Source organism: Chiloscyllium plagiosum, chromosome 9, assembly GCF_004010195.1.
Source record: "Chiloscyllium plagiosum isolate BGI_BamShark_2017 chromosome 9, ASM401019v2, whole genome shotgun sequence".
In the NCBI taxonomy this organism is placed as follows: domain Eukaryota; kingdom Metazoa; phylum Chordata; class Chondrichthyes; order Orectolobiformes; family Hemiscylliidae; genus Chiloscyllium; species Chiloscyllium plagiosum.
The window spans coordinates 31,703,333-31,730,275 of record NC_057718.1 but is presented as its reverse complement, the minus strand read 5'-3'; the positions used below and the strand labels follow the sequence as shown (position 1 = coordinate 31,730,275).

At 39.0% G+C, this 26,943-nt stretch overlaps 1 protein-coding gene across 1 annotated transcript in view; it reads left to right on the top strand.

The window, feature by feature from the left end:
- The window catches only part of srbd1 (S1 RNA binding domain 1), a 269,810-nt gene that overhangs the window by 200,675 nt on the left and 42,192 nt on the right, over nucleotides 1-26,943 (top strand). Inside the window, exons 17-19 of the mRNA XM_043695659.1 lie at nucleotides 4,324-4,430; nucleotides 9,198-9,374; nucleotides 9,656-9,850. Coding sequence (XP_043551594.1) covers nucleotides 4,324-4,430; nucleotides 9,198-9,374; nucleotides 9,656-9,850 — 479 coding nt within the window. The remainder of the gene's footprint in view (nucleotides 1-4,323; nucleotides 4,431-9,197; nucleotides 9,375-9,655; nucleotides 9,851-26,943) is intronic.

Here is a 26,943-nt window from a genome sequence, read left to right as displayed (position 1 = left end):
ACGACATCCTTCCCTGACAGCCTCTGCTCCCCACTTATGCTCCTCAGATCCTGTCTTACAGCATCGTGATTACTCTTCCCCCAATTGTAAAACCTACCCTGTTGTACGCACCTATCTCTCTCCATAACCAAGGTGAAAGTTACAGAATTGTGGTCACCATCACCAAAATGTTCACCCACTAACTAGCCCATCACTTGTCCCGGTTCATTACCGAGTACCAAATCCAATATGGCCTCCCCTCTGGTCGGACAATCTACATACTGTGTTAGAAAAGCTTCCTGGACACACTGCGCAAACACCGCCCCATCCAATCTACTTGATCTAAAGAGCTTCCAATCAATATTTGTGAGGTTGAAATCGCCCATGACTACTACCCTGTGGCTTCTGCACCTTTCCAAAATCTGTTTCCCAATCTGTTTCTCCACATCTCTGCTGCTATTGGGGGGCCTAAATTCTAGATCTGAATTTACATGTTGGTCCAATGTATCCCTCTTTATTCCCTACCCCTCTTTGTGCAGGACAAGCAGGGTGTATCGAAAATGTTTTAGGTGATATTGGGCTGGGCCAGCAGAATGATCCGGCTACACTCCTCGTACAGGCTTGCCTCCATCAGGAAATCCATTGAGCCTACGGGATTTGGTTGCAGTCCTTGGGATCTTGTGTCCGATCCTGGAATACTATCAAAAAGTTCTGTTACCCACTGATTTCAAAGGACCTCCAACTCTGAAAATTAATGTTATAATTTATTCCTTCCACCTCTCTTGTGATTTCGTAATATTTGCAAAAGGTCCAACATCAACTTAGAAGTGCACCAATGAAATTGGGTGCTTAAATCATATGAAAAGCAACTGATGTATAAAACAGGCTAATGGTTTTGCTTGTCTTTCTTGTATTCCAGCCTGAGATTCATGTTTAGTTCAGGTCATGTACTGCACATTTTTGAAAAAACAGGGTAATGTAACAGAAGTGGAAATCTAATTTAAAGAGTCTGTGCTCACCAATAGCTGCTCTCTAAGAAATGAGCATTTCTTAAACTCTACACAGAGAGAAAACTGTTGGGGCTTTCGTGTTCACCTGCATGAGTGTTTAATCTGTATTTTTACGGGACTAAACGTTTGGCATCTACCCTGGTTTAATTTGTGCTTCCTATCTCACTACACTCAGTCACTTTTGTGGCATAATCTTATTCTGATTTGAACTAGTTAAGGTCCTGAGTAATATTGTTTAAATTTACATGATTAAGACAATCTGATGATTGTGCTTTTTGAAAACATTGCTTAACAATTTCCTTTTCTTGAAATGGTGTCCAGGAGTTCCAGAAAACCATTCCCATAGCTAAGCCTAGCCTACTCTGCATTTGGGAGTAGGGAATCTATTTTAGACTTTATGTATACATTGTAAGAACTGTGTCTTTTTATTGTTGTGCCTTTTAAAATCTGTGGGCTGCAGGAGAAAAAAAACTTTAAATAAAAACAGTGCTTTACCAGTATGGCTACATAATATCACAGGAGAACTTTGTTGCCTCTTGTGAACTCTTTTTTTATGCCTACGAGTTCCTGCAATTGTACAAGAGCCAAGAGTCGTTTACAATGAAGCCGATTGGTTCTCATTTAACTGAGCTGGTTGGAAGTAGAAGCAAGTTACAAAGATATAGACACACAGAGAAATAACAGAAGGGTTTTCTGTTTTTCTCCCCAGCAGAAGCTGCCTACTCTCTGCAGTAAAAGCTCAGTTTAAGCTTGAAGAAAACCAGTTACCTTCTCTGCAGCAATTGCTGTTAGCTGTAATTTGTGAATAGATAAATCAGGGATTTTCTGAGTGGATCAGTTGTTACGCATTCCATATAAGCCAGTGAAAGCTTTTAGAGAGAGACAACTGTGAACACCAAGGGCCTGGCTAGCTGAAGTAGGATTTTCACAACATGGGAATTGGGTCATGAAGACCACTGAACTGACTTTCTAGTTTTTCTCTACCACTGCAACTCATCAAGTTTCCCTATTTGTTTGTCTGTGTGTGTAGATAGGGGGAGTTTGTAAGGGGATTCGAATTTTAGTTGTGTTATATACTGGTGCTTATGTGCAGCTATAGTCTACTTATGTTTAAGTATTTTCTGTTGAGTACAGAAAACTGGTCCGTGCTTTGTATTAACCTTGAACTGAAAGGCAGATTAATTGGAGTACTTTGTGTACTTTAAAAGAAATAAATTAATGTTTGATATGACTCTAGGAATAGCAGGGCTCAATTTATGGCAGTTGAGCCTCGTGGGCAGTACAATGTGTAATCAAAAATCAAATTAGGTTCCTGTGAGCTACCATTCATATTGCTATGTGTAATAATATTGGGGTATACCTAAATCATAAATAATCACACCTACTTTGGTCTTTTTAAGTCTCCCATTTTCAGGATTTCTCTTTGTTTGAAAACTCTTGTATCGGTTTTTCACTAAAGTGAACTTCTACAGAATCTGAGAAAATGTTATTTTAACCGTCTAAGCATTCACCCACATCCCTATCAATTTGCAGCCAATTTCAGCCTCTAAACCATCCTGCAAAGCAATTCCCAATGCCAGTAAGAGGATGTACTTGTGGTAGAGAAAACAAGCAGCCTAGTGAATGGGAGTTAGGTGAGGAGGTGGACCTAGGTAGATAGATCTAGCTGGAAAAACAAAATTGTAGGACCCAAACCTGAGCAAGGGAGGAATTGACAGTGAGGATAAGAGGAAGATTGAGGGGTCTTCTGTAGATTATTGAGTAGGAAGCAGGGAATTGAATCATGCATCTGTGGCTCAATGGACTGCTTTGTTGGAAGAATAATGGAGTTATGTGAATCAGCTGATTTCCACACAATATTCATTTGCATCACTACAGTGACACTAATGAAGAGATGGAGCACATGGCGAGAAGAGCTCATAAATCAGATGCTCTAATACTATAGTTATCTGTCACACTAGCCCTTTGAGGCTAATTATAAAGCTCAGGAGTATGATTGTTACAATAGCTTTTGTGGATACAGAGTGGAGCTGAAAAAAAACACAGCAGGTCAAACAGCATCAGAGAAGAAAGGGAGTCGATGTTTCAGGTCGCAACCTTTCACTAGTCCTGATGAAAAGTTCCAACCTAAAATGTCAACTCCCCTTCTCCTCTGATGCTGCTTGACCTGCTGTGCTTTTTGCTGGAAAAGCGCAGCAGGTCATGCCCGAAACATCGATTTTCCTGCTCCTTGGATGCTGCCTGACCTGCTGCACTTTTCCAGCAACACATTTTCAGCTCTGATCTCCAGCATCTGCAGTCCTCACTTTCTCCTGCTGTGCTTTTTTCCAGCTTCGCTCTTTATCCAGTCTGACTATCTCCAAGTCACAATAGCTATTATCAACTACAAGTTATTAATGATCTATTCAGCTCCACAGCTCACAGCATTTTCAAAAGTTGATCACAGAAGAACATAAGCAAGAACTGGGAACTAGGATAGGCAATTCAGCCTCTCAAGCCTCCTTCACTACGCAAGATCTCATCTTGGCCTCAACTTCACTTTCGTATCTACTGTCCATAATCCTTCAACTCATTTTAATTAAAGATTTGTCTGTCTATCTCTTAAATTTACTCAGTGTCCTGGCATCCTCCACACTCTGGGATAGTGAATTCCAAAGATACCCAACTCTCTGAGGGAAGTCATTTCTTCTCATCTCTGTTTTGTATTTGCTACCCCTTATCTTAAAATTATGATTCTAGATTGCGCCACATAAGGAAACATCCTCTCTACATCTATTTTGTCAGTGCGCTTTAGCATTTTATATACCTTAATTAGATCTTCCTGCATTCTCTAAACTCCAGAGAGTGTAGGCCTAAAATGCTCAGTCTTGATCATCAATGATTCTCCACTTTGTTCTGTCAATGTACATAAATTACAAGATTATACATAGAACAGTACAGGCCCTTCGGCCCTCAATGTTTTGCTGGCCTTTTATCCTCCTCTAAGATCAGGCTAATCTACATATCTTTCATAGTACTATCTTCCACGTGCCTATCCAAGAGTCGCTTAAATGTCCCTAATGTATCTGACTCTCCTACCAGTGCTGGCAGTGCATTCCACGCAACCACAGTTTTAATTTTCATCCCGTGGAAAAGATATTTCAAAGCACTTTCTTAGAAATAAAATATTATGGAAGGTGGGAATGTACTGGCACCTGTGCAGCTTTAAGAGGAAGACTATATTATCATTTTATTTGAAGAATAACCCATTGTCATTTGTGGTATATTATAAAGCTTGAACAGTTTTAAGACTTTTTCGGGTACATTCTAAACAATGATTGCTGCTTTGTTTCAGCATGATGTGTCCCAGACTTTACTTAAAGCCACCTTGGACAGTGTGGTTGAAGAATGTGTCAGCTTTGTGGGAGTGGATATCAACATCAGCTCGGAAACCCTTATGAGGTAGGCAGATTATTGTTCAGTGCTGTAATTGCATGGCAGTTGATCACAGGGTCTCTGTTTAGACTGTCTTTTAACTTAATTTCAGCTGATGCTTTGTGGTCTTGATATAGACTACCAGCTGTATGGGGAATGACAAGTTTAGGCAGTACCTTACTTGCACAATACTAAATGTCTTCCTTTGAAAAAAAATGGGATGAAGGGCATTAAAGAAAATGCTGTCAAGCTATGAATTACAGACTTAGTTAAATGAAGACTTTGTACTAAGGTGAACATGTGTATATATGCATTTAAAAAAATGTTTTTATGTTTTGTCAATGAATAAAGTTATTGCGTTTTAATTTCGAGAATGAAACTATTTATGTATGAAGTATATATTTGTTTCTGAAAGCATTTACAATAGTGTCTTCTGACAAATTTCCGCTATTCATTATGGGTTTATTGAGTGTTATGGAGGCATGCATAGGTTGGTGTACATTTGTTCCTAAAGTTTTAATGTCTCTACATATGGTGTTTTGAGGTCTCACAAACACGTGAGCCTCCTATGCCTAAGTTGTACTTTTCTTTATGATAAGTATTTGCTTCTTGTTTTTTGTTACTATAAATAATATTCATTATCCATATTGTTTCTCTGTTTTTAAACCTATAAACTCAGGACATGTTGGAGAACTTCAACTACTAGATGTAATTTCTTCATCTGGCAAATAGATGTTTAGAAGTTTTACTGTTTGAATTAGTACTTTTTTTTAGGAACCAACAGAGAACAGTCTAACTTGAGGCTTATCCTCATATATGTATTATTTTATCTTAGCAGAAAAAACTTAATGGAAAAAGATGAATTTAAAGGCAAAGTCTGTCATTGCAATTGTTACTGCTTGCTTCCCATCTAATACATTCTGTTTCACACTTTGAGATGAAATTAGTCAATGTTGATAGAAGAAAATGGGTTGAAAACAATCAGTACAAACTGAATTACATTTTCTTTAGAATTCATGAAATCAGATAAAGGCCCTTCCGGAGCAGCCAAAACATCTCTGTCATAGATTTTCCAGCAATGGAAAAGATAGGCCTCTGCTTATGGCTGTCTAAATATAGGTCTGACTCAAATGCAATATTAAGTTTTGAGATGTCATCACTTCTCCATGTATTGCTGCTTCATAACTTTCTTCACTTCAGAAAAACAATTTTATGCTAAATAGGCCAGTAATTTTGTAATATATGCCTATTTTGCCAGAATACTGCTGTGCCAAATAGTATCTTTACGAAATCAGTTATTTCAATACTTTGTACCAAAGATTTTAGCAAATGCATCTTCATTTGAATTGACCTTTCCTTTCTATGAGAATATTGACAGAACATACAAACACTTGAGATTGCACCTGAGACAGCCTGCTTGTATTTACCATGCTCTAGATTCCAGATACAGAAAGTCACTCTAAGAGGTTTATAAGAAGAACTCTGCCTTCATGCAGTGCGATCACAAGGAAGTATGTGCCAGAATTGTGACAAAAATAGTTTGACCTACAGGCAAACTCTGCAAATGGTTGACACTATCAGTTCTGTCAAGTTCAACCTTGCCCTGAATGTCAATATTAATACTGTTTCAACAAGAGATTTTGTCATCAAGTTGTAGTGCATAGATGTGTCAAGCAGATGACTGACCATTTGAGTAAATAATTTTGTTACCTTTCCAGTGAACACTTAACGTCATCATGAAGCAAACATTTTCTCATTTGTCGATTTCCTTAATTTTAGAGCATGATTGCAATCACATGATCAATGCTTTTCTACATTTAATGACACTGCATTCATGGTGTCAAAGCACAACACTTGTTTGTAACTGCCTGTATTTACCGTGCTCTAGATTCCAGATGCAGAAAGGCACTCTTATAGGTTTATAAGAAGAATTCTGCCTTCGTGCAGTGTGATCACAAGGAAGTATGTGCCAGAATTGTGACAAAAATGGTTTGACCTACAGGCAAACTCTGCAAATGGTTGACACTATCAGAGTCAAAGAGCTCAACCTGCATCCATTATTTGATACACAAAAGCAAACTGGGGAGTTGGAACTGAGGAAGTATCTGGTTGCAACTGATTCATGACATGCATTTATTTGCATGCAACTACTAAAATCATGATATAGTTCACTAGACGTGTTGAGACAATGCTTCGAATATCTTTATAGATGAATAGGTATTTGATGATACAGCCTAGCCAAAGTTTGTGAGATAATCATGGTATGCATACTATGGAATTGTGTGACATAAAGTTGGAGTGGCTATTTGAAGTAACGAATGATGCATCTAGGATGAGCAGAAGGAAGCAGAAACCCTTTCTGCTGAAGCTTCTTGGCAGACACTAATGGAGTGTATCAGGCTCTCAAATTGATTTTTTTAATCTAAGTACTTTCATCTAATGCATTCATATTTTATTTTACTTTATTTCACCTTGCTTTGACTAAATAACCCCTCACTTTTTAGCTTTTATTGCAAGCAAATTACAGTCCTTATCATGACTGAGGATAGTGGTCTGCTCCAGACTGGCATCACTAAAACTAAAATGCCTTTCCACCCTCTCAAATGTCTGTATAATTGATCAGCATTCAGACATATTTTTATTTTGCATTATGCCATTCACGTCTGAATGCTTGGGCCCATTTGTTTCAGATTCAAGTAAGGAGAAAGTGAGGCCTGCAGATGCTGGAGATCAGAGCTGAAAATGTGTTGCTGGAAAAGCGCAGCAGGTCAGGCAGCATCAGGAAGAAGGGCTTATGCCCGAAACGTCGATTCTCCTGTTCCCTGGATGCTGCCTCACCTGCTGCGCTTTTCCAGCAACACATTTTCAGCTCAGATTCAAGTAAGCTGAGTCTGTGAATCACAGATTCATACTCCTGTTTCACCACAGCCTGCTCTTTGTCCTGTACATCATTAGATACATTCTCCTGTAACTCATCATGAAATTCTACTCTAGCATGTGTACCTGTTGAAGGAGTGCACTCACTAGAATTGGGACTGCCAAGCCTAAAAAGATTATAGGGCCCGTTTAGTCTGCTCACTCTTCCCAAAAGTTATCCAAAATGCTGTGTTTTTATTAAAGAAATCTGTGGAACACCAGAGGGTGGTTTGTGTGCAGAATGAACTTCCTGTGGAGGTGTGGATGTGGGTACAAATACAACATTTGAAAGACATTTGGATAAGTACATGGATAGTAAAGGTTTGGAATGATATGAGTCAGAAGCAGGCAGGTGGGATTTAGTTTGGGATTATGTTCAGCAAGGACTGGTTTCTGTGCTATATGACTCTGTGATGTTGAAGAGACTTTGTCTATGTATAGCTGGCGACCTAGTTTCCTAGACGCAACCATCTTTCAGTTGCTTAACTGATGATATTCTCTCAATAATAATATCAGACGTTATGCTGTTAGCTGATGATTGCACAGTCTACAGTTAATTCCTCAGATATTGGAGCAGTCTGTACCCACATTTAATAAGAAATGGACTATATTCAGGCCAGGGTTAATAAATGGCAAACAACATTTGAACCAGTTCCAACAAGATAAAATCTAATATCTCCATAATATTCAATGGCATTGCCAATACTAAGTACTCACCAGCAATTTTACTATTGATCTAAAGCTTTCCTGTGATTGTAAGAATATGTGTTGAGCAGCTCACCACTGCCCAATGCCTGTCCACTGTCCAATGGGTACAAATTAAGAGTGATAGAATGCTGTCTATCTTGTCCAAACTTGTCTGGATGCATGGAGCTCTATCAACACTCAAAGATCACCACCATCCAAGACAAAGCAACCTGCAACCGAAGAAGAATCATTTGGACTTAAAACGTTATCTCTGTTTCTCTCCCCACAGATGCTACCAGACATGCTGAGTTTTTATTTATTATAGCGGCCCACTTGCTTGGTGCCCCGCCCATCTCCTTAGATCTTAATTTCCTTTACCACCAGTGTATAGTGGCAGCAGTTGTATTGTCTACAAGCTGCTCATCAACAACTCCTCGAGGTTCCTTTGATAGCACCTTCCAAACCTATAACCTCTACACTGAGAAGGCCAAGAACTGCAGGACTCTTGAAGCAGCACCATATTGCAAGTTTGCTTCCAAATTGTGCACAATTTTGACTTGGAAATGTATTGATGTTCCTTTATTGCTATTGGGTCAGAAAATTGGGCATTCTTCATAATAGCTCTGTGGATGTAACAATACCATGTGAGCTCCAGCAGTTCAAGAAGGTGGCTCATTATCAGTTTCTTGAGGTGTCTTGGAGAAGGCCTAAAATTAGTTGGAATTTTCGAAGTAAAATTATAAATGATTTGGAAATAATTTCTTTCAGGCGTGGATGCAAAAAGGCGTAAAACTGGGTAAAGCCAGTTGCCTATTTTCCTGTTACTTCCATCCTCTTTCCCAGAAACTAATCCTGAACACACCAACGAACTGAGTTCAAATGGTTCCAAAAGCTATTTGTTCAGCCACTTCAGTGCTATCAGTCTAAGGATTGTCTAAGTGTAAAATCTTTAATACGTTTTAACACATCCAAGCCAGGAAACAGTTGCGAGAATTATTTATTCTGAATTATGAGCAGTTGCACGGCGAGCTCTGGTACTCCAGGTCTTCCAAGGACGAAAGCTCAAAAGTGCTTTCTTTTCTCAAAACTCTGGTGTGTTTCCACCTTTTAAAGAGGGTCAACTTGGAAAACTTCAATTGAAAAATTTTTGCTCCAAATTTGTCGTATATTTGTTTAATTTCTACTTTCCAGACACATTGCAGGACTCAACGCTAGTAGAGCAAAAAATATAATTGAATGGCGGGAGAAGAATGGACCATTCATCAACAGAGAACAACTGAAGGAAGTCAAAGGGTTGGGTCCAAAAACATTTCAACAATGTGCTGGTTTCATTCGAATTAATCCAGAAAACATAAAAAACTTTTGCAGGTAAGTAAGTATTTCAACCTATTAGTCCTTTTGTTAAAGAAAACCAAGTTAGTAATCTTAAAACAGTCCAAACTAGTAGTTTTGCTGTTAAATGATGCAGAAATATTCCAGATCAATTAAACTGATTTGTGGCAGAGATGAAGCAGGAATGTATCAGAAAATAAATATTGTGATTGACCTTGTTTTAGGATGATGATTAGAAAACAACTTTTTGAAGTGGAAACTCTGCAAGATTGAAGGCAGTCATGTCATTTTATACTCTTCCAATTTGGTTTCAACAGCAATCAACAGAAGTCTAATAACGCCACGGGAGGTCAACCAGCAGCTGAAGCAGGAAGCAGTTCCAAAGCAGGTGGCGGAGGGGGAGCAACTGGGAAAACTAGTAAAAAGAAGGGAAAAAGCCAGGGCACTTCAATGCACCCAAATCCTTTAGATCAGACATGTATCCATCCTGAATCGTATAATACAGCAACGAGGTAAGGGCTCTAACAGAAGGTGTGATCTAACCTAGTAATTTGGAAGTAATTTATTTCTGAAATATGTTTCCCTTCACAAAGCCAAGTTTGTGTGAGGTCATATGTTAATTGCTATTCCAATGTGCACCAAAGTAATAAATAGAAAAATTGTCAGTTAATATATTTTTGCAGCAGTTTATATTGCAACGACAATATATTTTGTTGAAGCATGACAGTCTCTGTCAAGTTTTTTTTAATCAAAGCTCATCTTTTTAAATTTCTGTGGTTAAAAAAAATTATACAATTTATGTAGTAACATGCAACATAAGAAATCTCTTCTGCTCTACCACCACTCAAAATATTTGAAAAATTTAGAATATGAAATATTTTAGTGTTAATGATGATGATGAAAAGCCTAACTAAGAGAAAATAGGCCTAAATGTATTTTGTACATTCATGGAGCCATTGAATTGTATAATCCCAAAACATTTGCAGGTGTTTGTGTAAAAGTAATCTTCTGTGTTAACAATGAAATCTGAGACAGGAAGGTGGTTTGTAGTAACCTTATAAAAGCACACTTGCATGTGTGCATCATAACCTAGCAGTTATCACGGTTTTATCTGGATTTAATCTTGGCTTATTTTTTAACGTGTGAAATTCAGATAAAATAAGGTCATCACCCCCATGGCATGACAGAGGATATTAAGTGCATGTCAACTGATTGGGTTAAAGCTTTGTAGAACTGTTCTAAGAATAATAAGCTGTCTTGGAAATGCAGCCTTTTACTTTTTCTCAGATACCTGATGCACATATCTGGTATCCTGTTTCTTCTCTTGCGTTGCAGCTATTTAATCATGTAATGAGATAAACAAAGGTCATGTTCTCTGGCTGACCAACTAACTAGACCAGGTAGAAGGATTACAACGAATGGAGTGAGTCAACAATCGCAAATATTGTTATTTCTGAAACAGCATTAAGTTTTCCGTTTCCATCTTTGAATGCTTAACAGTGAAACAGTTCTGAAAGTTTGATTGGCACTGTTCTGTGTTTGACAAGTTTGTAAGCTTGTTCTTTATAAAATGGCTTAAAATTTTAATTACATAGCATGCAGAAGGAATTTTTCTGTGAAAGGGTTCATTTTGGTCTATGTTGACTTTCTTAAAGGGAGTTCCTTTTGAAACGTTTTTTTCTTCAAAACCTTGATGTGATGTCCTGAAATTGTGAGCTAACTTTTTTCCCCTGCTCCGAGCAGACAACAACTGGCATCACCTTTTAACATTTTGTTCTGGAGTTTTAATTGCAAATATATGCATAAACGTGTTTCTGAAGTGGCTTGGGTAATAGCAAGTTAGTTTAGTCTAATGCCTTTAAAACATGACTCAAAGGAAGGCAAGTGTCATTTCTAACCAATCTATTAATTATGACCTGCAATTTTGTAATTTTTAGGAACAATGATTTCTGCCTTTTTATCTGGTCAATATTACTGCACGTGAGAGCAGTGGTGCAGATAAATAGATGTTTTTCTGAGATTACTTGCTTAATTGTAATAAATTATCCAATTTTCAACAGAATTGATATGCAGGACATTTGTGATATTGTATCTGTGGCATGAACTATTGTTAGCTGCCGCATAGAACATTTTAAAATGCGCTTCGTACGATCCAATACACACCATTGTTCAGGTGGACTGTGCCAGATCAGTTTACTGGTATTGTTATGTCTTCCCCAAACTTCTTTGTTTTTATATTCTTCAGGAAACAGCAATAGCAAAATAGCTGAGAACAATTCTAATGATACTTATACAATTTTCTATTCTGATGGAGTTTTAATTGCAAGTTTAATCCAAGCTGTGATTAGCTACAAAATCCACCACAAAAGTGACTTGCATTTATAAAACAATTTTTGTGTGAAAACAATATTTCAAATATACTTTGTAATGAAGACTCTAAATAGAACAGGGAAGAAACTACAGAGAGCTGACTGCAAGCAGGAACAGAAAGATGAGAAGGCTTTTACAACTTGGGAAAGGTGCTGAGGTGAAACGATTCAGGAAATAAATTTTTGTGTACAGTAATAAAAAGGTTCTGGTTTGTGACAGTTGCACCACGTTGAAAAGGTACAAGCTCCTTTACATATGCTCCGAAGGGAGACCTAAGGTGAACTTTGAAGATGTGGAAGGCAGTGATTGACAAGGACAGAAATAGTTGATCTATGGAAGTTTGTGGAGTGCAGGATATTGGCCAACTCCTTGACTTTAAAACTATAAGAAATAGGAACAGGAGTAAGCCATTTGGTCCCTCAAGTCTGCTCTGGCATTCAATAGGACCATGGCTGATGCAAAATTCTTCATGCTCACTTTTCTGCCTTTCCCCTATAATTCTTGATTCTCTGACTGATCAAGAATCTCTTTTATTTCTGCCTTAAATATACATGAGGACTCTGTCCTCGCGGTTCTTTATGACAAGACATTTCGAAGACTTTGAACCCTCAGAGAAGAAATTCCTGCTTATCTCCTGCTTACCTCTTAAATTGGCGACCCTTTATCTGAGACTATGCTGTTTGGTCATAGCATGTCCCATGATGAGAAATATTCTCTCAGCATTTGTGCTGTGAAGCCCCTTAAGAACTCTATATGTTTGTATGGAACAGAACCAGGAGAGCCATCAAAGCTATTGGAGAAGGTGAGGTTTGAGATGATCATTCAAATGGAGCATTTCAAAATTATAGGATGTAGAAAATAGAAGCAATGAATGTAGATGAGTCATGAAATATATGAAATATTTGATGAGAGCTGAGGAGAAAGATCTCAATGTTGCCAATGTCAACTGATTAATTGTATGAATTGAAATAGAGCAATGTCTTGGTCAACTATAAAGGTTAGGCATTGTGAAAAAATCAAGCAAATCAAAGGTAGTGGATAGGTAAACCTAGACAAGTAGAAGACCTCACTGTAGTCACAGTTAATCAGAGTTTTGTTGACCAGGGCAGCCTTGATGACACCAGAATACGTTTAAAATCAATTTGAACATGGTGTGATGGGAAAAGTGCATGCAGGGATAAGTGGGAATAATCTAAAGACTTGGGTGAAATGAAATGAAACCGTGTAGAATGTGAACTTGTTATTCAAATTAAATATCAATTCCAAGCTTCTGAACAAATTAAGTATATAATGTATGCATTTTCTGATTTGCTGAATAATAGGGAATCTTCAATTTTTAGTATTTATTCCAGCAGACTTATTGCAGAAGGTTCTTAATGGTTTTAACGTAGCAAATATTCTGTTTTTGCAAGCTCAAGATGAGTGAGATATGTATTAACCAACTTTCAGGATTTAATGATGTTGAATATTGTGAATCACAGAATAGTTGTCACATCATAAGTTTGGAGTTTTATTAATGTTGTAGAATTATTGTGGTATGGCAACTACACGTTACCGACATATAATTAAAATCAGTAAAATGGGCATTGTAACAAAACCCTTCCTCTGTGCCTATGTAAAATCACTTCCCAAAAAAAATGTACTGTCAAAGTGCAATTGAGGTGGGTAAGAGAAATATTTAATGAATGCTTTTCCCATGTTGGGGAATGTGTGAAGTTCCCAGATTGGAAGTATTGCCTATATGCTAGTTTACCATGTTTCTGTACAAGTGGAGCTTTCCTACTTTGCAAATGCGCAATGCCAAAATTTCACCAGTCAATTCTTGTTTTATTTATGTAAGCATTCTTATTATCGACCAGTTTTCCTAAATTTTTGCAGGCTTGCCTCATTTCTATTCTCACTAGCATCTACTGTAACATTCCAAATCAGGTCCATATATCTGTACTATTTATGCCATTCCAGTTGGCCTCACTCTGCTCAGGATTTCTGTGTCAAAATCCTGGAATTCTCTCCCTAATGGCGTCAAGGTCTACCTACACCAAATGGACTGCTGTGGCTTAAGAAGGCAGCTCACTACTATCTTTTCCAGATGGATGGACAGTATATCTCAGTAACACCCACATTGCATGAATTAATTAAAAACAATCTTCGGTCAGAATTCCCTGATGTGTCATGGACAATGGCAAGAAATTTGTAACATATGAGGATCTTGAAAGAGAGAAAATGTTTTCTGATTTTTGCCTTCACTTTTAAATTGTGAACTCAAAATGTGTTTATTGAGCAGCAGTTACTTTAATTCCATGCATTTGGAGCTTATTTATAGCCCAGCTTGTGTTATATATAGCAGTTTACAAATCTGTTCTTTCCCAAGAAACTTGTTGCAAATTCCTAATATGCAAGTCAAGAGTGAGTACCTTGTGGCTGCAGCTTTCTGATTGCTTTTTCCAGCCATCGTCCAACTGTGTCTATACATAATAGCCTTTCATGCTCTATGGCCTTCAGACTGCTAAAGCCTTCATCTAGGACAACCAACTAGCCTTACCACATCATACCTACCCTTAGGCCAACTCAAATACCACTTCAGCCCTTCAGTGATATACTTTTGAACTCAGGGACACCTGCTATTTGTAAGGTTCTGCCAGGTTTCTTTGCTTCTATGACATATAAGTACCTCATCTATCATAATACATCTTATGGCTCTTAGCTTGCTTAACACCCACAATTGCTTGGCGGTCTCCAGTCTCTGTCTTGCATTGCTCCTTAGTTCACAGGGAGAGGCAGGCAGATTGTCATGGAGCACATAAATCAAGGGAATTAATATATCATTGTGCGACAGCATGCTGTGTCAACTTCACAGCTGCAGCATGCGCTGGCATGTTATGCAGCAAATATGTTGCATGTACTTCAACTAAATGGAAGTGCTGAAAATTCAGGAGCGCTAGAGTCGTTCAGTAGGATGCTGCCACAGTCAGTTGAGGGGTCAATCCGATTCCAGTCCTGGAGATTGAGCTGGGGCCCAGCATGTCAAGTGCAACCAGTCTGAGCATTACAAGTAGGTCAGTCAGGATGTTGTGAAGAGATCAGTTTGAAGTGGTGAGCAGTGCTTCAGTTGTCATGGTCCTGCCAAGTTGGTTCAGGGTTGGGATTGGAAATGTGTTGCTGGAAAAGCGCAGCAGGTCAGGCAGCATCTACGGAACAGGAGAATCAACGTTTCGGGCATTAGCCCTTCTTCATTTCGGGCATTAGACCTCACTTTCTCCTCAGGGTTGGGATTGGTCATTAATGGTCATGGAGTACTTAGGAAAGTGGCCAGCTCCATTCTGGGAATGCATTGGTTCATTGGGTGAATGATTATGATGGAAGGGGTTAATTCTAGATGGAAGAGCAAGATGTGATAGACCATAAAGGAGACTGGATACCTGGGAGTGGAGGGTTCTCAAAGGTCATGATCACTCTAGCCTCTACATGAACAGGGTGGAAGGTCAACAAAGGCATGAATAACGTGAGGATATTAATGGTTATGTAAAGACACTCAACTGAAATGGGCAGAGACTGAAAGGTTAGAGAGACTCTGGGACAGCAAAGAAAAATGAAGGATGGGGTGGTTATCTTGACTCTCAGGCAGACCCTGCAGTTCTCTCTTATGAATGCAAAGTTGGAATCTTGATGCATTGATCAAAGATCAACTGCACAATAATTACACAAATGGCTGACATAGCATGCAGAGCAGAGTGATTGAAGTAAGTCTGTTTTTTTTCCTTTTGGGGCAAAATAAAACTTTTGGAATTTGAGGCCCTGCTATGAACAATTGCAGTAATCATGATTCTAGTGTAACAGTAATGCCCCTCATCTGGCTTCAATTTGCACTTCCCCGGCAGGTTATTCATTGACCAAGAATGCATATTAAAAATTAAAGCAAAAGCAATTGTGACCATTACATTGATTGTCTCTTTGTCATGTCAGCCAAGCAAAAAAAAAGGCAGACAAATGTACAGAAAGGTGGCACCTGGGCTTTTTATTTTAGAAACATATTCTCTGGCTTGGGCTGGAAGACAGTGCTTTGCAGTGCCACATTTGCACAGTGAACTGCAAGCAGTCAAGGACCTGCTCAGTGATGTGCAAAGGTGCCTTTTCTTTGCTGGGAAGTGGAAGAGGCTATCATAGTTAATTATTGGCAGAATTCAACTCGCCAAGTGTAGTACAAAAACTTTAGTCGTGCACCATATGTTTACATCACACCGTACAAGTCCTTGAGATCATGCTTCAAATCCGAAGAACAGGTCCACCTTTCCAATTTAGTCAGCAAAAACAGCAACCTGGAGCGGCTACTGCTGGTACACAGGCAAACCAACAGACGAAGTTGAATAGAAGAGACCCTGGATCTACTAGTTTCTGTCATTTTCTGAAAGACAGTGCCGGCACTAGTTAACAGTGTCCTGGGCTGCCATCACAGAACTGTTTCATGTAATGAAGCAGGATTTGTGCTCAGAAGGACGAGAAGGCTTCTATCACAGTGACCATCAAGGTCACAGCTGCCTTGAACTTTTATACTGGCTGTTCATTTCAAGGAATAGAGTCCTCTCAATCCTTGACCCACGAGGCATCTGGGATGTAACTGCACCATTTTCTCCCTATCACAGTTGTATATATCCTTCCTTAGTGAGGGGAGCCATGCAGCTGGGAAGTGGGATTCTGTGCTATCGCTGACTTCCCTTGGTGCAGGGCACAGTTGCCTGTATCCACATTGCCCTATCAACAACCTGCAGATGTCAGCATCACTCCATCCTTCTTCAAATTGTACCTGACCGTTGATACTGAATCTCGGAGGTCTGTATCAGATATCCTGGGAGCTCCCATTATTTGTACAATTGAAGAACTCCTTCCTACTTCCTCAGGCCACAGAGGGATATTTACTGTGAGACCAGAGGTCTCCGCTCAAACCATGGCTCCTGATGCTGTTATGAACCACTCAGGCTGATGCATAATGAAATACAGTGCGGCTCACACTTCCACCTTTGCTGTCTGGAACAAACCATTGGTGTCCTGAAGATAAGATTTCGATGTAAAGATTACTCCAGTGGAACCTTGCAGTTATCACAGCTCACTGAGATAACGCTATAAATCAAGCCCCACTATTCCCTGATTCATCATGGAAGTTAAAATATTTTATAAAGTATACAAAATTTCCCAATTTACCACATTTTCACCCAGATTGATTTTAAAAGGACCGTGCTTCTGTCCTGAACAGGAATTGCTATTTATTACAATTAAACAGGCTGCAGCTATAAGTAAACTTTTATCAACTATCAGTATATAACTCTACTGGTTAAAACTCTAATCCCCTTATAAATGTCCCCTTATACTCGCAGCACACATGTACACGTGTGATATGGACAGAGGGAAAGCCCAGGAAAGCAGTTCAGTGGTCTCTATTCACTGGATCTGCTGAGATGCTTTTTGTACTATCACGTGGTGCATCTTGGTCTTCCTTCTCTGCATGCTTTTGCTGATTTGCAAGAGACACAGGGTTGCTGGTTCACATGTATATCAGGGCTTTGATTAGAAGTCATAACTTGCGTTAATTGCTGGAGGGAAAATAAGCTGCTTTTCTTCAGGCTTAGTGTATTTTTTATGGCAGAGAACAGAGTGGTCCTGAACAGGTTGAGGTTGAAAGGCTTCTCACTGTCAAGTTCATAGCCTCAAGCTGTTCAGCAATCTGAGAACCAATCGCATAATTGTTGGCAGGCAGAAAGCCTCTGTCATCAACAACCAGTCACTGGTTCACAGATCAACCAATTACTTGTTATCAACTCTATCTCCATCTGTACACTCCCCTCAGTTCCAGCTCATTTGCAAACTACATTTCAATTTCTGCTGGAACAAACAGCACTTGCAATGAGTACCTGATTTTACACCTTCAAAAACTGCAGTAATCCTGAAGCATTCCTTTTTGCTTTCTTCTTAAAGCAGTTTTCCCTGTTACAACACAATGGTGAACCCTTCTGTTAATTAAACCAACCACCCAGAAAAGCTCACCTGGCCTCATAATCTATTAAAATATGAGTGACAGTTCCCAAATCCTTTATCTAAAATCCTTGGGGCCACTTGTTTTTTGGAATTCAGAAATTGTCAGATTTTGGAATAAATGACATTTCAGAATAAATGACATTTTCACAGTGAAATAAAAGAAATATTGCCTAACAGCAGACACAGGTGTGAATAGTACGAGCGTTGAGACAGAGTTGACACCTGCCAGTGCTGGGACATGCCACCACATCATGTCTGAGTGATGTGGTTCGAGTGGGTATGCAGTTGGGTCACCTATTCGTATGCCAAAATGACACTTCACACTCCAAGCAAAAACAAATTTTGAATTTCAAAGCTTTTTGGATTTTGGAATTTCAGTTAAAGGATTGTGTACCTGTAATGTAAATTTTTTTAACTCAAAAAGTGAACATTACATAACAACTACTCACAACTCTAAACCCCCCTTTCCCTTAACTGCTTAACACATGCCTCCAGCTGTATAACAATATGCTATTCCAAATCTTATTACTTACTTTTAGTAAGTAGTAAGACTTACTAAAATTACATGAACTTAATTTTAAAATCCACACAACCACTGTTGTGTTCGGTATCTATCTTCTTCCAGCTGAAGATCTCCCTGGGTTGTCAGCTTTTTCTTTACCTTCTCGTATTACATATACTTGCAGTACCTTTGATAGAGAGTGTTTCCTAATTTTTTTCAGAATCTCTCGATGGCAGTTGCATTCTTATATCCCCAACATCAATCATCTCATTGATTCAATGTTGGTAAAACAATAAATTCAAACTCTATTGGGTTTTAGTATCCTGGGGCATAACTTAAACTGATTGGTTAAATTTGAATTATTATCAAAACAGCAACCAAAACTCAGGTATCCATTTCACAGCCAAATGTTACATATTTTCAATTTTCCTGTACACTCTGGGATTGCCATCTAGTCATCTCCACAGGTGCTTGTAAGCTCTCAGTTCAGAACAGCATTCACTCTCTCTTAAAGGTACAGTACAAGTGTTCAATTTCATAACACCTCTCCCCTTAAACGTTGAACCATCATAATGGAATAATGGCCTCATTTTTTCTAATTTTTAATCCCATTACAATGAAATACATAGGTTATTAATCTAAATTATACTTTCGTATTAATTTCTGCACACACGTAATCTGTTCAATTTTATCTATAGATTTTTTAAAAATCTGTGATAATGCATCTACTATCACATTTTTACAACCCGCAACATGTACAATTTGTAAATTAAAAGTCTGTAACATAACACTCCAATAAAATAGTCTCATACTTTTGTCTTTAAATCGTTCCAAGAATGTAAGAGGATTGTGGTCTGTGTACACAACTGTCTCTGACACATTGTTCATCACAGAAACATTAAAATGTTGTAAGACAAGTACCAAATTCAATAATTCTCTGGTGGGTGTTGATTTTCTTTGACAAGTAGCCAATTTGCCATTCAATTCCATAATCATCATCTTGTAGCAGTCCAGCTCGAAACTCCTATATCGTTAGCATCGATTGCAACTTGAAAGGGTTTCCAAAAAATTGGTGCAACTAAAACTAGTGCAGTGTTCAATACTCTTTTTAAATTCTCAAATGCCTCCTGGCATTGTTCTGTCCACCAAAATTTTGAGTTCTTCAGTAAATCTGTTACTGGTGCCACCACGCTGCTTTGTCCCAAAAATGGGAAAACCCCTTTTTTCGAGTTTGGTCGTGGAAATTCCTTGATGATCTTCATCTTGGCGTCCCTTGGGGTCAACTTTCCAATACCAATGTTATGTCCCAAGAACATCACCTTTGCCTCCGCAAATTCTGTTTTCTTAAGTTTGTTGCCAGTTTTGCTTCATGTGATCATTCAAAGAGCTCTGCGAACTGTGCCGTGTGATCTTTCCATGACTCATTAACGATCACTACATCATTCAGATAAACTGCACAGTTTGTTAATCTGGCCACCACTCTGATCATGAGTCTTTGGAATGTCGCTGGTGTGATCTTCATTCCAAAAGGCATCACTTTGAATTGCTATAGCTCATTTGGGGTTACAAACACAGAATTATTTTGCTTTATCTAATAAAGGTACCTGACAATAATCATGCGGTAAGTCAGGATGAAGGGCTTTTGCCCGAACCGTCGATTTTCCTGCTCCTCGGATGCTGCCTGACCTGCTGTGCTTTTCCAGCACCACTCCAATCTAGACTCTGATCTCCAGCATCTGCAGTCCTCACTTTCGCCTCTGCGGTAAGTCCAACTTTGTGATGTAAGTGGCTTGTCCAACTTTCTCTATACAGTCCTCTAATCTTGGTATTGGGTGCGAGTTCAATTTTGTTAAAGCGTTGACCTTCCGATTCTCCACTCAAAATCGTTGAGCCTCATCAAGTTAGAGAACTAACACAATTGGCTTTAGTAACTCCACTCACTCACTCTCAGTTCAATGATATCTTCATTGAGCATCGCATCCGCTTGCATCTGGAGCTGTGTGGACCTGAGAGGATTAAGTCTATAAGGATGTTGCTTTATCGGAAGAGTATTTCCTACTTCCACCTCACGCACAATCGTATTAGTTTCCCCCCCCAACACCCCCCCCCCATCTTATTCCTGCATTTGTCCTCATACTGATGCAACAAACTTTTCAGCTGGGTTCTTTGTTCCTGAGACAGACAGTTCAGTAACTAACCTATCCCACTCCTCAAGGATTTCTTCATTGCTTAATGTATTTTGAGGCATATCAAACTCCACAATGTCGGGATTTGATTTCTTGCTCTGCGGGACAGTAACTAACACCTGTTTGTCCAGTTCCCAGTCTCTGTTATAGTAAGGTTTCAACATGTTCACATGATATATGCAATACAGTTTTTTTTTCTGTCTGGCCAGATAGTTTACCTGACTCAACTTTTTCTCAATTTGATAGAGACCGCGAAAGCTGGCTTTGAAGAGATCTCCTACCACTGGTAACAATACTAATACATCATTCCCATGGGAAAACGCCCGAATTTTAGAGTTTTTTATCTGCCATTTGCTTCATTCTATGCTGCACACCCTTCAGATGCTAACTCACCTCAGTTACATAATCCAAGTGTGAGATCTCCAACTTTGGTCCCGTAACTTTTTCTTTAATTAATTTCAAAGTCCCTCTCACTTCAAATCCGAATATTAAGTCAAAGGGAGTGAACGGAGTCGATTAGTTTGGGTCATCTATAATGGCAAACAATACGAGTAGGATACCTTTATCCCAATCATTTGGGTAATCTTGACAGTATGTTCTTAACAATCCTGACAGTACACTTTTAACACAGTCTCAGGGTATGATGCCACCTTTCCAAAGCTCCCTGGGATTCAGGATGGTATATGATTTAAAGTGCTGTATGCCTAAGCTATTTATGACTTCTTTAAACAGTCGAGTAGTAAAATTATATCCTCAGTCTGATTGAATCTCTCTGCGCAGCCTGTACCACGTAAAGAAAGCTATTTACTCCTCCTCCACTCTTTTTGACTTAATATTTCGTAATGGAATTGCCTCGGGAAACCTGGGAGATACATCCATTATGGTTAGCAAGTACTGGTTCCCACTTTTAGTTTTAGGGAGGGGACTTACACAATCAATCATAACCCATGTGAAAGGTTCTTCCAATGTGGTAATTGGCAACAAAGGTGCTGGTTTTTTTTACTGCCTGTGGCTGACCTACCATTTGGCACATGTGACATGTACGGCAAACTTTAACCACATCCTTGTGCTCTCCAGGCCAATGGAAGTGGTTTAATAACTTAGTCTGAGTCTTTTCACACCTAGATGACCTCCTACAGGGAGTTCATGTGCGACCTGTAACACTTTCTGTGTATGCTACCAGCAACACAGTCAGGTGCACTTCTCATTTCTCCTCTTCACTAACCTGCTGTGGTCTCCATTTTCATCTTGGGATTCTATCTTTAAGATAATAACATCAAAAATGCATTCTGATTCCTTTTCTTGAGTATACATCAGTATATATATATTTTATTGTCTTGTCTTTCTGTTGTAAGTCCATTAGCCTTTCAGGACTAAACACTTCTGTTTGACCCTCTGCTTGTTCAGATTTTTCCTGCACCATTACAACAAACAGGGTGTCCGCTAACTGAACCTCAACTCCTTCATCTTTCTCTTTAGTTTTTGCTTCATGCTGTAACTTATATAGTGGGATCTTGTTATGACACAGTCTGGAAAAATTTCAGGGTATTTTTCTTTTAACTCCTCAGTTTCCTGGTCTTGCTTTGGCTTCTCCATAACAAGGGGTGTTACTCACCAGGGATTCTGCTAAATCGTTCCCAAGAACAAACTGTATTCTGTCAATCATTCCCATTGTTAATTCCCCAGTCTTGATTTAGTTCTCCAACCTGATCTTACACAGGGAAACACTAAATTTCTGTCCATCTATTCCACGAATTACCACTCTCTCGGGTAACATGTCAGGAAGAGTGAAAGTATGTTCATCCCTTACGAATACAGACTGACTTGATCCCGTATCTCTCAAAATTATAACTTCTTTCCCTTCTCCCGCGTTCTCCCTGAGTAAACATTGCCCATAGAGATGAAGTCTTTATAGAGATAAGGCACTAAGTCCAAGCCCTGCCTAGGCTGTGTACTCTTCTGCAGCTCCTTGACTTCTCTTTGGGTTTCCTTTACTACTTTCACTAATCCTACTGGCTTCACCTTTCTTTGCGCATCTTTTCTCACAGTGCCTTTCTTCACTGTGACTTTGTGTCCCCCCTTACCGCAGTGGAAACATCTGAAGCCTTTCACTCTCTTGGGCTTCTTTTTTCACTGGTGGTAAACTATTACTAGTGTGCTCTACTCTTTGTTTTGTAGTGTAGGAAATCCCCTTCTCCCAATTTCTATCCCTCACATAATAAAATTCCTACCAGAAGATATTTTTTGCCTTAGCGCATGAATATTCATTGGTGCATATCTCTGCTGCTCTTCTCACTTCTTGAGCTTTCTGTTCATCCACATGAATTCTCATCATCTTTGGAAGTGAGTTTTTAAACTCCTCCAGCAGAATAATCTCTTGTAGAGCTTCGTAGGCCTTGACTATTCTTAAGACATACACCCATCTATCAGAATTACTATATTTCAAACTCAAGTCTGACCTGGTTCCTCCTTTATGTTTCTTAACCGCTGTCTATATGCTTCTGGTTCCAATTCATAAGTGCTCAAAATAACATGTTTAACATCTGCATAATCTCTTGACCCCTCATCTGACAATGCTGCAAATACCTCACTAGCTCTGCCTACCAGCTTAGTCAGAATTAGCAGTAGTCACAAGTTGTCTGGCCACTTTATCTGCCTAACCAATTTTTCAAATGAAATAAAGAAGGCTTCAACATTTTTCTTATCAAAGTGTGGCAATGTTTTAACATATTTGTATACATCAGCACCTTCTCTCTTCATCTCCATCTTGACTTTCCTGACTAATTCACAACTTCTGAAGTTCAAATTCTCTCTCCCTTTCTTCTTTCTCTTTTTGTTCAGCTAAGAACCTTCTCTCCCTTTCTTTTTCCTTTTTTTTCTCTCTCTCTCTTTTTCTTCGTCTTCTAACTCTATTTGCCTCAATTGCAATGTAACTTTTTCCAACCCCACCGCACTTCGCTGTTTCTCTGATACACCTACGTGCTTGACCAACTCCATTGCAATTTCAGCTTTCCTTTGTCCCTGGTTAAACCCAATTCTAGCCTATTTGCTAATTCCTCTATCTTTCTAAACTTTCTTGGCAAATTTGGGAAGCATCTTAAAACTCTAGAGCCCCTTTAGCAATGTTAAGAGCCATTCCCCTCACTTTTAATTTATCCGATCACAAGTAACAAAAATTAAACAAATTGTCTCAACTATATTTTATTTAAAGGTCTAGGATACTAATTGGCAAGAGTCTAAATCTGCTGGGACCTTTTGTACCCCAAATCTGTTGAAATCTATCCAAATCTCAGATTGGATCTGTCTAAACCTGTCCAAATTCTGGACCCAAGCCCCCAAACTGTTACAACACAGCGGTGAACCCTTCTGTTAATTAAACAAAACACCCAGAAAAGTTAATCTTGCCTCGTAATCTCTTTAGATATAAGTTCCAGAGAACTCCCAAGTTCCATTATTTATAGAAAATAACATCAATTTATTTTTTAACTCTAAAAGTGAACATTAAACAATAACTATTCACAACTCTAAGCCCTCTTTCTCTTAACTGCTTATTGCCTGCCTCCAACTCTGTAACAATATGCTATTCCAATAAGATACTTATTAAAATTACATTAACTTAATCTCAAAACCACACAGCGGCTGTCGTCTTCAGTGCCTTTCTTCTTGCGGCTGAAGATCCCCCGGGTTGCCATCTTTCTTTTTACTGCGAATATGTTTCATGTGAAAAGGTACCTTTGATAGTGTTTTCTTGTGGTCTGTTAATGGCAGTTGGTCTCTCTCTCTAATTTTCAAAATGTCTGCACTTTTTTATCCCCAACATCGGATCGCCTCATTGGTTCGATGTTGGCAAAACAATAAATTCAAACTTGGGTTTTAGTATCCCAGAGCATTATTTAAACTGATTTGGTTAATTTCAAATTGTTGTCAAAACAGCAACCAAAACTCAGGTATCCATTTCACAGACAAACGTTACATATTTTCAATTTTCCATTACACTCTGACTGCCATCTAGTCACATACACATAAGCTCTCAGTTCAAAATATCATCCGCTCTCTCTTGAAGATACAGTGTATGCCTTCAACTTCATAACATCCCATTTCAGTCCACAATCAAACAGAAAAGTGTGTGTTACATCCTTGTAGAATGTTGTACCCTTCACAACTAGAGCTAGCAAAGGGAGGATGTGGGAGAAGCAGATGAAATGGGGAATTGACAGCAATCCACTGAGGATAAAGAGCAGAACATTGATGGTGAGGCCATGACAGAGCAATGCATTTTCAAGGACAAGAAGCTAGAGGTAATCTCATTGAAACTTGCTTCCAGATGAATCAGATCGGTTTGGAATTTGCCAATAAAATCTTAAGTAATTACACAATCTGAAATTACACCCTACTTAGTGCAAAGGACATGCGGACCTTTGTTACAGTCCTTGACCTTTTTATGTTGCTGAGTAAGAGTCTTGTTATCCATTTGATTGTATACTTGATAGTGATCCCACAGGAGAAAGTGGAGATCGGAGTCAAAGAGCATGGTGCTGGAAAAGCACAGCTGGTCAGCCCTTCATCAGGAATGAGTGATCCCACTTTCACGTATACTGACTATTACGGAAAAAAGCAGTATTCAGTGAGATTGTGAACTAACTTTGCATGGCACTAGGTTTACGTAGCCCTGAGGCTTCAGTCAGCAAATCAGATCCTGGTGTTAAGGAACAAAGACTTTTATGATAGCCAGAAGATCAAGTGCATTTCTGAGGAGTCTATTTTTTACCTTTCCCTCATAGGTGACCCTTCAGTGTTTCAGAATATGTGCCAACTACTAAGTTGCCCTGAAATGCTTGGGCATCTTCCAGGACAGCATTGAACCTGTAAGCAGCGCTGCTTGTACAACTGTTCTTGACACCACAATACCATGGTGGAGAGTGATCATGTGAGCTGCACATTCTACGTCTTCCAGTTTTGAATGGCTGTGCACTCACTCGAAAAGTCAATACATGGAACGTGTGGAATCATCAGTGATCTTGTATTCTTGTTCACAAGGCGCATGTATTTGTGGAATGATGTGTACAGGCCACGCCTAAGCGCAGTCACTACATATTGCATTTAGCATCAGTGTTGTTCACACTAAAATGTAACACCTTGGGTGCAATGCTGAACATCATGGTTAAAGGATCCCTGATGTCTGAAGTTATCTGTGAGAGACAATGCTTGGTTATTATAAATATTTACATCCTTGGGGTGTCTGTAGGAGTTACTCATCTCTCATATATGCAACTTAACTATACCTAACAATGAAAAAGACACGAGGGCATATATTTCAAAAGTGCAATTGAAGATATATTTACAAAAGTACAAGATTATTTACGATTATATTTCAGCCTTGCCACCTTAGTGCCCTCCAGTAAGTGTTTTTTTTTCTTCGCCTGTCTCCCAATATGGCAAAGTGCATTCCCAATTTCTACTGCTGGGTGGAGGAAGCCTGCTCATTTACTTTGTTGACTTGGAAGACTTGAGCGGTTGTCATCAGCAATGTTTGGGCCCAAAAGACCTGGTCTTACAGAGAACCGCCCAGATGCAGGCAAATCCTCCTCAGCATGAGCTTCTTGCAGGATTTGCAATCTCGTGTAGTGGGCAATTGGAGGAGCCAGGTACCTCTGGAGCATCCTGAGAAGAAGCTGCTTCTCCCTATGGGTCACTACTGGTACCACCATACCTCCTTGAGAGGAAGAAGCACTGGAATGAGGTCCCTGTTTCTCCTCTCATCTTGTTATGGGTGCTTAGCATGAAAGGCAAGAGTGATGAAATGCAGGTCTGTGCGCATGTGCAACAACGATGAGTGTGCTGGATCATGGTCCTCATGGCAGTCAAAAACTTGTCCATTCGGTTGTAATATTCTTCTTGGAGGGAAGGCATTTAAAAGGAATTCTGGTAGAAGTATACAAAATCAAAAGAGATCAGGATGGAGTAGTTGAGGAGAAAGTGTTCCCACTCAAAAGACCAAGAATGAGAGCATACAGATATTAAATAATTTGCAAACGTAGCAAATACGATTTGTGAAAAAAGCCTTTGCACACAACGAGCAGTTTGGCTCTGGAATATACTGCTTGGAAATGAAGTCGATTCAGGTATATTCCAGGCATTCAAGAGAGCGTTGCATGATTGTTTCTAGTCACATAATGTGCGAAGTTATGGAAAAGAGGTAGTAAAATGACATCAAGTCATAATGCTCATTCAGAGAGCAAGGCATTTGAAAACACAGTGGACAAAATGACCACCTCCTGTGTCAAAACTGAGATTCTGATTTTTGTGAAGTTATGTTTTTAATTTGTGCAAGAAAAACATCACTGTTTTATGTGATCATTTTTTTCGCATTTAGTAAATTGTACAGATTTCGTATAATATTTTAATATCCTTCTTAAGACCTATAAGATGGTTCCCTATTCTTTTCCCTATTCTTTTCCCTAGTTTCAGTCAGTTGGCTCAGTGTGTTACTTTGCAACCTAAATACAACTTTTAAATAATA